General features: G+C 37.2%; 1 protein-coding gene across 1 annotated transcript in view; it reads left to right on the top strand.

Moving 5' to 3' along the window:
- DNA2 (DNA replication helicase/nuclease 2) overlaps window positions 1–15,377 on the top strand; it is a 56,603-nt gene that overhangs the window by 28,860 nt on the left and 12,366 nt on the right. The window contains exons 10-14 of the mRNA XM_042908902.1: window positions 935–1,165; window positions 3,365–3,481; window positions 3,562–3,671; window positions 4,548–4,657; window positions 6,034–6,258. Coding sequence (XP_042764836.1) covers window positions 935–1,165; window positions 3,365–3,481; window positions 3,562–3,671; window positions 4,548–4,657; window positions 6,034–6,258 — 793 coding nt within the window. The remainder of the gene's footprint in view (window positions 1–934; window positions 1,166–3,364; window positions 3,482–3,561; window positions 3,672–4,547; window positions 4,658–6,033; window positions 6,259–15,377) is intronic.

The following is a 15,377-nucleotide window of genomic DNA, read 5'->3' as shown; positions in this document are numbered from 1 at the left end:
TAAGTTCTGATACAGATTCAAATTTTCTAAAGTTGGTCCATCTTTCATTTTGTGAGATCTGTTTTTTTACAAGTTGCTTATAAATATGGATTCAAATTTTCTAAAGTTGGTCAGTCATTTTGTGATATCTATTTTTTTTACAAGTTGCTTATAAATAAGTAATTTTGTTATCTTTACATAGTATTTTTCTTTAGTATTTAGTTGCTTTTGATCTACTTGTTTATAACTTTTGAGAATGAATATTGATTTTAATGTGACTTTAGAAATAATTGAATCATTTTCTTAATAGTAAATTTTAACACAAGGAGTCATTACAGTGGATAAAGTGTAAGTAGCTTTTGATAGACTCCATAAGTATAGTGAATATGTCAAGTGTACATGCCAACAAGCTTCTGAAGTTGTATAGTATTTAATAGTAGTGCCTGAGAGATTGTAAATGCTTAATACTTATCTCTTAGAAACAGTGGAATTATCAGTTTGCTTGCCATTATTTTAATAAGAATAATTACAAATCCTTTTATAAATACTAAAGAAATAGGCACTATTTTCTTCACATCAGGTTCAGGAAACGTTATTACCATTTGTTTTCTGTAATGTTACATGTATCAGCATACGAATTTGAGGTATTGTTCAGAGTTCAAAGTGCTGATACATGTTGTTCAGAGAAACCAGCCTGTGGGTGCAACAAGGGATGTGCTTCCTAGCACTTGTCTAGGGATGGTTTGGTGAGAGATTATTCTAAAACTAACCGAATGTTTCCTTAGCATTTCTAACACTTCAATGTAGATTGTAGAAAATGTAAAAATGATGGACTCATTGTTACCATTATAACTTCCAGGGGTCAGAGGAACAAGTAAATTGTGGAAAAATGCAAATACAGTATTTATATATATGATGTAAATGGAAGCTTTTTCTCTTTCTCTCTGTTTCATAGGGAAGAGAGTGGCAACTGCATTGGAAACCTGATTAGAACAGAACGTGTAAAGGCAGTTTGTGATGGGCAATATTTACATAATTTTCAACGTAAAAATGGTGCCATGCCTATCACAAATCTAATGGCAGGTGATAGAGTTATTTTAAGTGGAGAAGAGAGAACACTGTTTGCTTTGTCTAGGGGATATGTGAAGGAGATTAACATGACATCAGTAACCTGTTTATTAGACAGGTAATGAAAAGTTCCGTTGGAGGGGGTGGGTGACAGCTTTATTGACATGTAAATTACATACTATACTAGTCATTCGTTTAAAGTATACAATTCCATGGTTTTTAGTATATCCTTAGAGTTGTGCAGCCATCACCAAAGTCAGTTTTAGCATATTTTCATTACTCCAGAAAGAACCCTTGTACCCTTTGGTATTCACACCCCCTACACTAGGGAGTCACCAGTTTCTTTTCTGTCTCTCTAAATGTGCCTGTTCTGAACATTTCCTATAAATGGGATTATGCAATATGTGGTCTTTTGTGACTGGCATTTTTCACGTAGCATACTGTTATTGAGATTCATCTTCATGGAGTAGCACATGTCAATACTTCATTCCCCCACTCCTTCTTTTTTTTTTTTTTTTTTTTTTTTTTTAACTAATCTCTATGCCCAACCTAGGGCTTGAACTCTCCACCTCTAGGTCAAGAGTTGCATGCTCCGCCGACTGACCCAGCCAGGTGCCCCACTTCATTCCCTTTTCTTAAAAAAAATGTAAAATTCACATAACACAAAATTAACCACTAGCCATTTAAAAACATACAGTTCAGTGACCTTTAATACATTCACAGTATATTGTGTAACTGTCACTTCTATCTAGTATTTTCATCACCCTGAAAGGAAACATTCCCATTAAGCAGTCTATCTCCCCTCAGTCCCTGGCAACAACTATTCTGTTTTCTGTCTCTATGGATGCATCTAGTCTGGATATTTCATATAAATAGAATCAAAATATGTGTTGTTGTTGTTTATTGCCTAGCTTCTTTTACTTGGTATAATGTTTATGAGGTTCATCTAAGTTTTGGCATTTACCAGTACCTTATTTCTGTATGTCTGAATAATATTCTGTTATGTGGATAGGCCACATTTTGCTCCTCCATTTATCAGCTGATTGACATTTGACTTGTTTTCACATTTTGGGTATTATAGCTAGTGTTGCTATAAATATACACATACAAATTTTTATGTGAATATATATATATTTTTTAAATATTTTTTTTATTAGTTTTCTTTATTTTTGAGGGGCAGAGAGAAAGAGGGAGACACAGAATCTGAAGCAGGCTCCAGACTCTGAGCTGTCAGCACAGAGCCCGATGAAGGGCCTGAACTCACGAACTGTGAGATCATGACCTGAGCTGGTCGGATGCTCAACTGACTGAGCCACCCAGGCGCCCCATATGTGAATATATTTTTTATTTTCCTTTGTAGGTACCTACCAGTGGTATTGCTGGGCTATGCACTATTTTGAGTTTAATATTTTGAGGAGCTACCAAACTGCCAAACATTTATCTAGCATATTCTGTTTTATAATGCTTATGTGGACATAATCTGATCTAGTTCTCACAACCACATGAATGGCAGGCAGGCTAGACCCCCTTTGTCAGCTATGAAGCTTATTCTGAGCTCTCACCATTTCATTTTCTCCTTTTACAATGTATGCTGGTTGAATATGCAGGTTGGGAAGAGGGTGAGGTTAAGGGAGAGGGAAGGATAAAGCAGTGGTATAGAAGCAAGTGCTATTAACTGGGATCAGAACCACAGAATGAAGATCAGGTTCAGCAGGGATGAGGATTTGTTCAGTTTTGAATATATTCAGTTTCATAGCCTTGGTTTGGCCACGTGGAAAGATACTGCTGCCTGCTGTATATCCAAACCTGAAGCTTAGGTAAGCAACCAGTTGGAAGAGGAATATGAGGTCAGAGCCGCATAAGGGCTTGGAACCAAAGGGAAATTCTAAGAAAGAGCAGTATACAGGACCATGGAAGGAACCCTAGGGTTTGAGGAGCTGGAGGAAGAGTGGGAGAAGGCATCAGGAAAGAGACCTGTGCTCCAGGCTAGAAGAGAGAAGGGCCATGTGTTCAGGATCCTTCTGGGGGTGGTGAGCCCAGGCTAGACTGTAAAGCAAGGCCTAGTGAATTGTCAGCAGATGTAGGTTCCTGATTAACTGCTTTGACCTTAGTGTCTTGTACCCTACTTTTCTCTCTTTTCCTGCCAGTTCACCCTTCTTATATTGTCTCTGATTGGCAAGTATGAATTTTAGGGCCTAGTAGCCATTTTTAATAGCTATTCTGGCCCATTTACTCTTAGCAGACAGCAGTGTATTTCTTACATAGACTGACCGTGTTAAATGAAAAACATTTATGTACATGTGTTTTGCTGTTGTAGGAACTTGTCAGTACTCCCAGAATCAACTTTGTTCAGATTGGACCAGGAAGAAAAGAATTGTGATATAGATACCCCATTAGGAAATCTTTCTAAATTGATGGAAAATACTCGTGTCAGGTTTGTAACAATGAATAAATCTGAAATTTACCCCCACTTTCCTAAGGAATATTACTAAAAGCATTTTTTTTCCTTGTCAGTCAGAAACTTCGAGATTTGATCATTGACTTTCGTGAACCTCAGTTTATATCCTACCTCAGTTCTGTTCTTCCACATGATGCAAAGGATACAGTTGCCTGCATTCTGAAAGGTATGTGATAATGAGCATGTCTTCTACCACTGTTCTTGGTTGTATTTATAATGTAATGTATGTCATAGTCTGTCGTGTTTGTTATTTAACTTGCAGTTATAATTTTTGGACAGATTCTCTTAGGAAACAGTTTACATATACACTTTAACATCACTGTCACATTTTCTTATTTTGAAAAGACCTATTGGGGGCGCCTAGGTGGCTCAGTCGGTTAAACATCTACCTTCAGCTCAGGTCATGATCTCACAGTTCTTGAGTTAAAGCCCCTCATAGGGCTCTGTGCTGACAGTTTAGAGCCTGGAGCCTGCTTCAGATTCTGTGTCTCCCTTTCTCTCTGCCCTTCCTCTCTTTGTGCTTTATATCTCTCTCTCAAAAATGCATAAACATTTAAAAAAGGAAGGAAGGAAGGAAGGAAGAAAGAAAGAAAGAAAGAAAGAAAGAAAGAAAGAAAGGAAGGAAGGAAGGAAGGAAGGAAGGAAGGAAGGAAGGAAGGAGGGAAGGAAGGAAGAAAGAAAGAAAGAAAGAAAGAAAGAAAGAAAGAAAAAGAAAGAGACAAACAGATGTACTGAAGAACAGACTTGAATAGAGGCTGCTTTCTTTTTTGAGAGAGAGAGAGAGAGAGAGAGACAGACAGAGTGTGAGCAGGGCAGAGGCAGAGAGAGGGAGACACAGAATCTGAAGCAGGCTCCAGGCTACACTGTCAGCACACAGCCCAATGTGGGGCTTGAACTCATAAACTGTGAGATTATGACCTAAGCCGTAGACGGGGCTTAATGGACTGAGCCACCCAGTCACCCCAAGGCTACTTTTCTTCTAGTTAATTTGCTCACTGAAATCCAACATTCTTTTTCCCATTATTTTAAAATTTAAATGCAGGTTTGAATAAACCTCAGAGGCAAGCAATGAAAAAGGTACTTCTTTCAAAAGACTACACACTCATCGTGGGCATGCCTGGAACAGGAAAAACAACTACCATATGTACTCTCGTAAGGTTATTATTCTTTTGCTTAGAAACTAAGTATTTAAATCAGCTTCTCAGTTCAGACAGTGTGATGTCTGCTATCAAAAGGGCTGAATTTTTTTTTTTTTTTAATTTTTTTAACGTTTATTTATTTTTGAGACAGAGACCGAGCATGAACGGGGGAGGGTCAGAGAGAGGGAGACACAGAATCTGAAACAGGCTCCAGGCTCTGAGCTGTCAGCACAGAGCCCGACTCGGGGCTCAAACTCACGGACCGTGAGATCATGACCTGAGCCGAAGTCGGCCGCTTAACCAACTGAGCCACCCAGGCGCCCCAAAAGGGCTGAATTTTAAATCAAGTCTTCATTTCAAATTAACCTTTTAGAATGACAGGAGAAATAGAAAAACTAAGTCACAAAAAATTGTAATCATGTTGTAGGTTTCCTGCATTTAGGATTGTCTGAGATCTCTTTCTGTTGGTGGCATGTATGTCATTGTATGTTTTCCTTCCCTTTAAAAAATGCCTGGTGGCTCAGTCGGCTAAGCATCTGACTTGGGCCCAGGTCATGATCTCGTGGTTTGTGAGTTCAAGCTTCACATCAGGCTCTCTGCTGTCAGCACAGAGACTGCTTCAGATCCTCTGTCTCCCTATCTCTGCCTCTCCCTTGCTTGCATGTGCGTGCATGTGTGCACACTTTTTTCCTGTCTCTCAAAAATAATAAATATTTAATATATAAATATAAATATTTTTATATATTTAAATATTATATAATATATATGTTTATATATTATAAATATAATGTTATATTTACACATTTTTAAATATTTTAAAATTTTTAATTTATTTATTTATTTTAATTTTATTTATTTATTTTATTTTAATTTTATTTATTTATTTAATTTTAAATATTTAAAAATTTTAAAATATATGTGTAAATATGAAATATTTATAAATATAATATTTATAAAATAAATATAATTATTTATAGAATGTATATAAATATATAAATATAAATATTTAATAATAAACATTAAACAATAAAGTAAATCAAAATGATAAATTATATAGAAGTGGTTGAAATAGATTTTTCTGGTATTCTCCTTCCATGTCAGTAAATTTCTGTGCTAATTTTAGAATAACCAAAATGATGGCAACAAATATTTATCAACTAATACTGTGTGCAAGGCACTATTCAAAGTTCATATGTATTCAATTTTATTATCACTAATAATATGTTATTAACATATCATTTTAACTTAATAAAAAGTTACCTTGGCTCAGCTCTTAAGATATGCTTCCTAACTATTAAGTTTTCTGATTCTGTTTGAAAAACATAAGCATGTTAAAAATTATCTGGAATTAAAAATAATGCTATTTTCCTTTCTTTTATTCACTATTAGGTAAGAATTCTCTATGCCTGTGGCTTTAGTGTTTTGTTGACCAGCTATACACACTCTGCTGTTGACAATATTCTTTTGAAGTTAGCAAAGTTTAAAATAGGATTTTTGCGTTTGGGTCAGACTCAGAAGGTACATCTAGACATCCAGAAATTCACAGAGGAGGAAGTTTGCCGATCCAAGTCCATTACATCCTTAGCTCTTCTAGAAGAACTCTACAATAGTCATGTAAGTACAATTATTGCATGATAATGCCAACAGTAATTTTTGCAGCTAGAGTGATTGGAGTAATGGCATTCTGGGAAATTCAGTCACGTTGACCAATTTATTAATTTATAATTTACTGTTTGCTTTTGAACTGAGACAGGGTTTCTGCTTTCTTATTCAGGGCTCCCATCTTCTAGATTAAAATATCCTAATAAAGGAAAACTTGTTGCTCTCTACTCAAAAACACTTCTGACACTAACTACCTGGAGTTAGTGCAGATTCCACAGGTTAGGGCTCAGTCCCAATAAGATTGTACTACCCCTTTCAGTTCTCAGTTGTAAATCTGGGCCTTCTGTGTTATCTGCATAACCAGGCATAAATTGCGGTTCCCATGACCCCCTCCTTGGGTTGAGAATTTGCTAGAATGGCTCACAGAGTTCAAGTAAGTGCTTTACTTACTATATTACTGGATGTATTATGTAGGGTACAATTCAGGAACAGCCAGATGTAAGAGATGCATAGGGTAAGGAATGTGGAGAGGGGCATGGAGCTCTATGCCCTCTGCAGATGAACCACCTTCCCAGCACCAGGTGTTCATCAAACCAAAAGCTCTTCAAACCCCTTTGTTTAGGGTTTTTATGAAGATTCCATCATGTAGGCATGATTGATTAAATCATTGGTGGTTGGTGATTAGCTCAATCCCCACCCCTCTCCCCTTCCCTGAGGTAGAGGGGAGGGGGTGGAGCTGACAGTTTTGACTCTTTAATCTCTAGGTTTGTTCCTCTGGCAACCAACTCCCATCTCATTAGCATAAACTGAGGTGTGGTTGAAAGGGATTTATTATGAATAACAAAAGATATTCCTCTCACCCCTTGCACTCAGGAAATTCCAAGGGTTTTAGGAGCTCTGTGCCAGAAACCCAGAGGAACACCAAACACATTATTATATTACATGTTATTACATTACTAATAATCGGGATTTTTTAGCAAGTTCAAATTCAAAGCAATGGTACATGAACAGACTTGTTATAGGTATAGAACCTAGTTTTTATTTTATTATTTAATGTTTTGTATATATTTTTCTGGGAAGTGTTTTTGTTTTTTGGTTTTTTTTTAAGATTTTATTTTTAAGTAATCTCCACCCCTAAGATGGGGCTCAAACTCAACCCCCATGATCAAGAGTCACATGCTTTATTTACTGAGCCAGCCAGGTGCCCCTCTGAAATTAACTGATATTTTTGTCTGAAAAAAAAAATCTCTTAAACTAAATGTAATAGGCTGTTCCTTCAAGTCCTTTGTCAAATGTCTATAGCAGTTATTAAAAAATTTTGAAGTGGCTAAGATGTATATCTGATTGACTTTTTAAAAATTAAACTTAGTATTTGAGATAACTATAGATTTGCATGCAGTAGTAAGAAATAATAGACATCATGTATATCCTTTGCTCAATGGCACCATTTTACAAAACTACTAAAGAACTAGGATATTGACATTGATACTGTCTGGATACAGAATAGCTCCTTCAGAATAGCTCCTTTACCACAAGGATTACTTGTGTTGCGCTTTTACAACTACACCCACTTCTTTTTTGCCCCACCCCCTCCTTAACCCCTAATAACCACTTGTCTGTTCTCCATTTCTACAATTTTGTCATTTCAAGATGTTATATAAATGAGATCGTATAATATGTAATCTTCTGGGGTTGGTGTTTTTCACTTAGTGTAATGCCCTGGAGATTCAGATTGTTGAGTGTGTCAATAGTTGGGTTTTTTTACTGGGGAGTATTGTTCCATTGTATGGATGTACCACAGTTTGTTTAACCATTCAATCACTGAAAACATCTGGATAGTTTTTGGCTATTACGAATAAAACTGCTGGAGATAATCACGTACAGGGTTTTGTGTGAACCTAAGTCTATTGGATAAATGCCCAGGAGTACAATTTCTGGATCATTTGGTAGTTGTATGTTTAGTGGTTTGTTTTTGTTTCTGTTTTTGTTTTTAAGTAATCCTTTTGTCCAACATGGGGCTTGAACTCATAACCCGGAAATTAAGAGTCACACACTCTACTGACTGAGCCAGCTGGGTGCTTCTCTCTCTTTTTTGATTCTGTTTTGTTTTTCCTGCCTTATGGGTTACTTGAACACTTTTTAGAATTCTATTTTGATTTCTCTATAGTGTTTTTGTGTGTATCACTTTGAATAGCTTTTAGTGGATGCTCTGTTGATCTAAGCATTGCATTATATATACATAACGTATAGTCAGTCCATTGATTATGTCATTTTACTAGTGCTAGTGAGGTTTGAAACCTTACTTCCATTTATGTCCCTTATCTTCTCCTGTTTATGATTGTCTTAAATATTCCTCCTACATAGACTGTGTCAGACTGTGTTCTAATTTTTGCTTCAACCATGAAACATAATTTGGAAGAAATGAAAAACCTATTGTATTTATTTGTATTTTTGTTTACTATGTTCTTCTCTCCTGATGTTCCCTCCAAATTTCCATTCTTTTATTATTTCCTTTCTGTTTAAAGATCTTCCTTTATCCATTCTTTTAGGGTAGTGGGTCTATTGGCAACAAATTCTCTTAGTTTTCCTTCCTTGCGAGAATGTCTTCATCCCTGAAGGATTATTTTGTTACTTATAGGATTCTGGGTAAATAATTTGTTTTCTTTTAGTACAGGAAAAATATTCTACCACTTTTTTAAGGATTCCATGATTTTTTTTTTTTAAGTATTCTGTAATTTCTAATGAGAAATATGCTGACATTTGAATTAGAATATTTTCCCCTATAGCAAGTTGTTATTTTCTTGGACTCCTTTCCAGATTTTTTTCTTTTAGTTTTTAGAATTTTAATAATGGTGTGTATTGTAGTGTTTTTTCTTTTCTATTTATCACGTTTGAAGTTTTCGCAGCTTATTGAATCTATAGATTTAATATAGATTTAATGTCTCTTGTCAAACTTGGGACATTTTCTTTTTTTTTTTTCAATATATGAAGTTTATTGTCAAATTGGTTTCCATACAACACCCAGTGCTCATCCCAAAAGGTGCCCTCCTCAATACCCATCACCCACCCCCCCCCTCCCTCCCACCCCCCATCAACCCTCAGTTTGTTCTCAGTTTTTAACAGTCTCTTATGCTTTGGCTCTCTCCCACTCTAACCTCTTTTTTTTTTTTTTTTTTCCTTCCCCTCCCCCATGGGTTTCTGTTGTTTCTCAGGATCCACATAAGAGTGAAACCATATGGTATCTGTCTTTCTCTGTATGGCTTATTTCACTTAGCATCACATTCTCCAGTTCCATCCACGTTGCTACAAAAGGCCATATTTCATTCTTTCTCATTGCCATGTAGTATTCCATTGTGTATATAAACCACAATTTCTTTATCCATTCATCAGTTGATGGACATTTAGGCTCTTTCCATAATTTGGCTATTGTTGAGAGTGCTGCTATAAACATTGGGGTACAAGTGCCCCTATGCATCAGTACTCCTGTATCCCTTGGGTAAATTCCTAGCAGTGCTATTGCTGGGTCATAGGGTAGGTCTATTTTTAATTTTCTGAGGGACCTCCACAATGCTTTCCAGAGCGGCTGCACCAATTTGCATTCCCACCAACAGTGCAAGAGGGTTCCATTTCTCCACATCCTCTCCAGCATCTATAGTCTCCTGATTTGTTCATTTTGGCCACTCTGACTGGCGTGAGGTGATATCTGAGTGTGGTTTTGATTTGTATTTCCCTGATGAGGAGTGATGTTGAGCATCTTTTCATGTGCCTGTTGGCCATCCGGATGTCTTCTTTAGAGAAGTGTCTATTCATGTTTTCTGCCCATTTCTTCACTGGGTTATTTGTTTTTCGGGTGTGGAGTTTGGTGAGCTCTTTATAGATTTTGGATACTAGCCCTTTGTCCGATATGTCATTTGCAAATATCTTTTCCCATTCCGTTGGTTGCCTTTTAGTTTTGTTGGTTGTTTCCTTTGCTGTGCAGAAGCTTTTTATCTTCATAAGGTCCCAGTAATTCATTTTTGCTTTTAATTCCCTTGCCTTTGGGGATGTGTCGAGTAAGAGATTGCTACGGCTGAGGTCAGAGAGGTCTTTTCCTGCTTTCTCCTCTAGGGTTTTGATGGTTTCCTGTCTCACATTCAGGTCCTTTATCCATGTTGAGTTTATTTTTGTGAATGGTGTGAGAAAGTGGTCTAGTTTCAACCTTCTGCATGTTGCTGTCCAGTTCTCCCAGCACCATTTGTTAAAGAGACTGTCTTTTTTCCATTGGATGTTCTTTCCTGCTTTGTCAAAGATGAGTTGGCCATACGTTTGTGGGTCTAGTTCTGGGGTTTCTATTCTATTCCATTGGTCTATGTGTCTGTTTTTGTGCCAATACCATGCTGTCTTGATGATTACAGCTTTGTAGTGGAGGCTAAAGTCTGGGATTGTGATGCCTCCTGCTTTGGTCGTCTTCTTCAAAATTACTTTGGCTATTCGGGGCCTTTTGTGGTTCCATATGAATTTTAGGATTGCTTGTTCTAGTTTCGAGAAGAATGCTGGTGCAATTTTGATTGGGATTGCATTGAATGTGTAGATAGCTTTGGGTAGTATTGACATTTTAACAATATTTATTCTTCCAATCCATGAGCAGGGAATGTCTTTCCATTTCTTTGTATCTTCTTCAATTACCTTCATAAGCTTTCTATAGTTTTCAGCATACAGACCTTTTACATCTTTGGTTAGATTTATTCCTAGGTATTTTATGCTTCTTGGTGCAATTGTGAATGGGATCAGTTTCTTTATTTGTCTTTCTGTTGCTTCATTGTTAGTGTATAAGAATGCAACTGATTTCTGTACATTGATTTTGTATCCTGCAACTTTGCTGAATTCATGTATCAGTTCTAGCAGACTTTTGGTGGAGTCTGTCGGATTTTCCATGTATAACATCATGTCATCTGCAAAAAGCGAAAGCTGGACTTCATCTTTGCCAATTTTGATGCCTTTGATTTCCTTTTGTTGTCTGATTGCTGATGCTAGAACTTCCAGCACTATGTTAAACAACAGCGGTGAGAGTGGGCATCCCTGTCGTGTTCCTGATCTCAGGGAAAAAGCTCTCAGTTTTTCCCCATTGAGGATGATGTTAGCTGTGGGCTTTTCATAAATGGCTTTGATGATGTGTAAGTATGTTCCTTCTATCCCGACTTTCTCAAGGGTTTTTATTAAGAAAGGGTGCTGGATTTTGTCAAAGGCCTTTTCTGCATCGATTGACAGGATCATATGGTTCTTCTCTTTTTTTTTATTAATGTGATGTATCACGTTGATTGATTTGCGCATGTTGAACCAGCCCTGCATCCCAGGAATGAATCCCACTTGATCGTGGTGGATAATTCTTTTTATATGCTGTTGAATTCGATTTGCTAGTATCTTATTGAGAATTTTTGCATCCATATTCATCAGGGATATTGACCTGTAGTTCTCTTTTTTTACTGGGTCTCTGTCTGGTTTAGGAATCAAAGTAATACTGGCTTCATAGAATGAGTCTGGAAGTTTTCCTTCCCTTTCTATTTCTTGCAATAGCTTGAGAAGCATAGGTATTATCTCTGCTTTAAATGTCTGGTAGAACTCCCCTGGGAAGCCATCTGGTCCTGGACTCTTATTTGTTGGGAGATTTTTGATAACCGATTCAATTTCTTCCCTGGTTATGGGTCTGTTCAAGCTTTCTATTTCGTCCTGATTGAGTTTTGGAAGAGTGTGGGTGTTTAGGAATTTGTCCATTTCTTCCAGGTTGTCCAATTTGTTGGCATATAATTTTTCATAGTATTCCCTGATAATTGTTTGTATCTCTGAGGGATTGGTTGTAATAATTCCATTTTCATTCATGTTTATATCTATTTGGGTCATCTCCCTTTTCTTTTTGAGAAGCCTGGCTAGAGGTTTGTCAATTTTGTTCATTTTTTCAAAAAACCAACTCTTGGTTTCGTTGATCTGCTCTACCGTTTTTTTAGATTCTATATTGTTTATTTCTGCTCTGATCTTTATTATTTCTCTTCTTCTGCTGGGTTTAGGCTGCCTTTGCTGTTCTGCTTCTATTTCCTTTAGGTGTGCTGTTAGATTTTGTATTTGGGATTTTTCTTGTTTCTTGAGATAGGCCTGGATTGCAATGTATTTTCCTCTCAGGACTGCCTTCGCTGCATCCCAAAGCGTCTGGATTGTTGTATTATCATTTTCGTTTGTTTCCATATATTTTTTAATTTCTTCTCTAATTGCCTGGTTGACCCACTCATTCTTTAGTAGGGTGTTCTTTAACCTCCATGCTTTTGGAGGTTTTCCAGACTTTTTCCTGTGGTTGATTTCAAGCTTCATAGCATTGTGGTCTGAAAGTATGCATGGTATAATTTCAATTCTTGTAAACTTATGAAGGGCTGTTTTGTGACCCAGTATATGATCTATCTTGGAGAATGTTCCATGTGCACTCGAGAAGAAAGTATATTCTGTTGCTTTGGGATGCAGAGTTCTAAATATATCTGCCAAGTCCATCTGATCCAATGTATCATTCAGGGCCCTTGTTTCTTTATTGACTGTGTGTCTAGATGATCTATCCATTTCTGTAAGTGGGGTGTTAAAGTCCCCTGCAATGACCACATTCTTATCAATAAGGTTGCTTATGTTTATGAGTAATTGTTTTATATATGTGGGGGCTCCGGTATTCGGCGCATAGACATTTATAATTGTTAGCTCTTCCTGATGGATAGACCCTGTAATTATTATATAATGCCCTTCTTCATCTCTTGTTACAGCCTTTAATTTAAAGTCTAGTTTGTCTGATATAAGTATGGCTACTCCAGCTTTCTTTTGGCTTCCAGTAGCATGATAAATAGTTCTCCATCCCCTCACTCTCAATCTAAAGGTGTCCTCAGATCTAAAATGAGTCTCTTGTAGACAGCAAATAGATGGATCTTGTTTTTTTATCCATTCTGATACCCTATGTCTTTTGGTTGGCGCATTTAATCCATTTACATTCAGTGTTATTATAGAAAGATACGGGTTTGGAGTCATTGTGATGTCTGTATGTTTTATGCTTGTAGTGATGTCTCTGGTACTTTGTCTCACAGGATCCCCCTTAGGATCTCTTGTAGGGCTGGTTTAGTGGTGACAAATTCCTTCAGTTTTTGTTTGTTTGGGAAGACCTTTATCTTTCCTTCTATTCTAAATGACAGACTTGCTGGATAAAGGATTCTCGGCTGCATATTTTTTCTGTTTAGCACACTGAAGATCTCGTGCCAATCCTTTCTGGCCTGCCAAGTTTCAAAAGAGAGATCAGTCACGAGTCTTATAGGTCTCCCTTTATATGTGAGGGTACGTTTATCCCTTGCTGCTTTCAGAATTTTCTCTTTATCCTTGTATTTTGCCAGTTTCACTATGATATGTCGTGCAGAAGATCGATTCAAGTTACGTCTGAAGGGAGTTCTCTGTGCCTCTTGGATTTCACTGCCTTTTTCCTTCCCCAGTTCAGGGAAGTTCTCAGCTATAATTTCTTCAAGTACCCCTTCAGCACCTTTCCCTCTCTCTTCCTCCTCTGGGATACCAATTATGCGTATATTATTTCTTTTTAGTGTATCACTTAGTTCTCTAATTTTCCCCTCATACTCCTGGATTTTTTTATCTCTCTTTTTCTCAGCTTCCTCTTTTTCCATAACTTTATCTTCTAGTTCACCTATTCTCTCCTCTGCCTCTTCAATCCGAGCCGTCGTGGTTTCCATTTTGTTTTGCATTTCGTTTAAAGCGTTTTTCAGCTCCTCGTGACTGTTCCTTAGTAACTTGGGACATTTTCAGACAGGATTGCTTTTTCAGCCATGATTTCTTCTAGTGCTTTTTCAGCTCTTTCCTTTTTATTTTCTCCCTGTAGGACTGTGAAGACACAAATGTTGGATTTTTTGATAGTTCCACTAGATTCATTTTTTTTCCCTCAGTCTGTTTTCTTTCTGTTATTTGGCCTGTATAATTTCTGTTTTTCTGTCTCTTGGTTCACTGTATTTTTCCCCTGTCCCCTGCTATTGAGTCTATTTCATGATTTTTAAATTTTTTTAAAGTTTATTTAGTTTGAGAGAGAGAGAGAGTGAGCAGGGAAGGGACAGAGAGAGATGGGGAGAGAGAGAGAGAATTCCAAGCAGGCGCCACATAGGCAGCTTGAAGCCCTATATTGGGCTTGAACTGAAGAACCATGAGATCGTGACCTGTGCTGAAATCAAAAGTCAGACGCTTAACCGACTGAGCCCCAGGTGCCCCATGATTTTAAAATTTCAGTTATTGTGTTTTTAGTTCTAAAATTTCCATTTGCTTTTGCTTTCATCTTCTTTTTCTTTGTTGAGACTTTGTATTTTTTTATTTGATTCAAGTATGTTCATAGCTTTTCAGGGAAACATTTTTATCATGGCTGCTTTAAAATCTTTGTCATATACTCTTGATCTTGGTTAGGGTCGTGATTTCAAGCCCCACATTGGGTGTAGAGATTACTAAAAAATTTAAAAATAAACTTAAAAAAAGAAACTTTTGGAGCACCTGGGTGACTCAGTTGGTTAAGCGTCAGGTTTCGGTGCAGGTCATGATCTTACGGTTCCGGGTTTGAGCCCTGTGTAGAGCTTCGTGCTGATAGCTCAGAGCCTGGAGCCTGCTTCAGATTCTGTGTCTCCCTCTCTCTCTCCCCCTCCCCTGCTTGTGCTCTGTCTCTCTCACTCTCAAAAATAAATAAACATAAAAAATAAAAATAAAAAAACATTAAAAAATTAAAAAAATCTTTGTTATACAATTCTAACATCTGTTTCATCCTTGGAGTTGGCATCTATGAACTGTCTTTTTTTCATTCAGTTTGAGATTTTCCTAGATTTCCTAGTTTTGATGAAACCAGAACACTTTTATATTATATTATTTACAACTTCTGTTTAAGCTGACTTTCCTCTGACACTACTCTGATAGGGCAGGAGTGTATGCCACCTCATTGCTGCCAGGTGAGAGCTGAAATGCAGGTTGCCATTCAGCCTCTATTAACACATGGGGTGGGGGCTCCTCGTTCCTGCTGGATGGGGTGGATGTCTAGGTTCCCCACATGGTCTCCACTGACATTTTATGGTGAGCGCTTATTATCAACTAGCAGGGAT

The sequence above is a fragment of the Panthera leo genome, chromosome D2 (assembly GCF_018350215.1).
Source record: "Panthera leo isolate Ple1 chromosome D2, P.leo_Ple1_pat1.1, whole genome shotgun sequence".
Classification (NCBI taxonomy): Eukaryota; Metazoa; Chordata; class Mammalia; order Carnivora; family Felidae; genus Panthera; species Panthera leo.
This window is presented reverse-complemented; position numbering and strand designations above follow the sequence as displayed.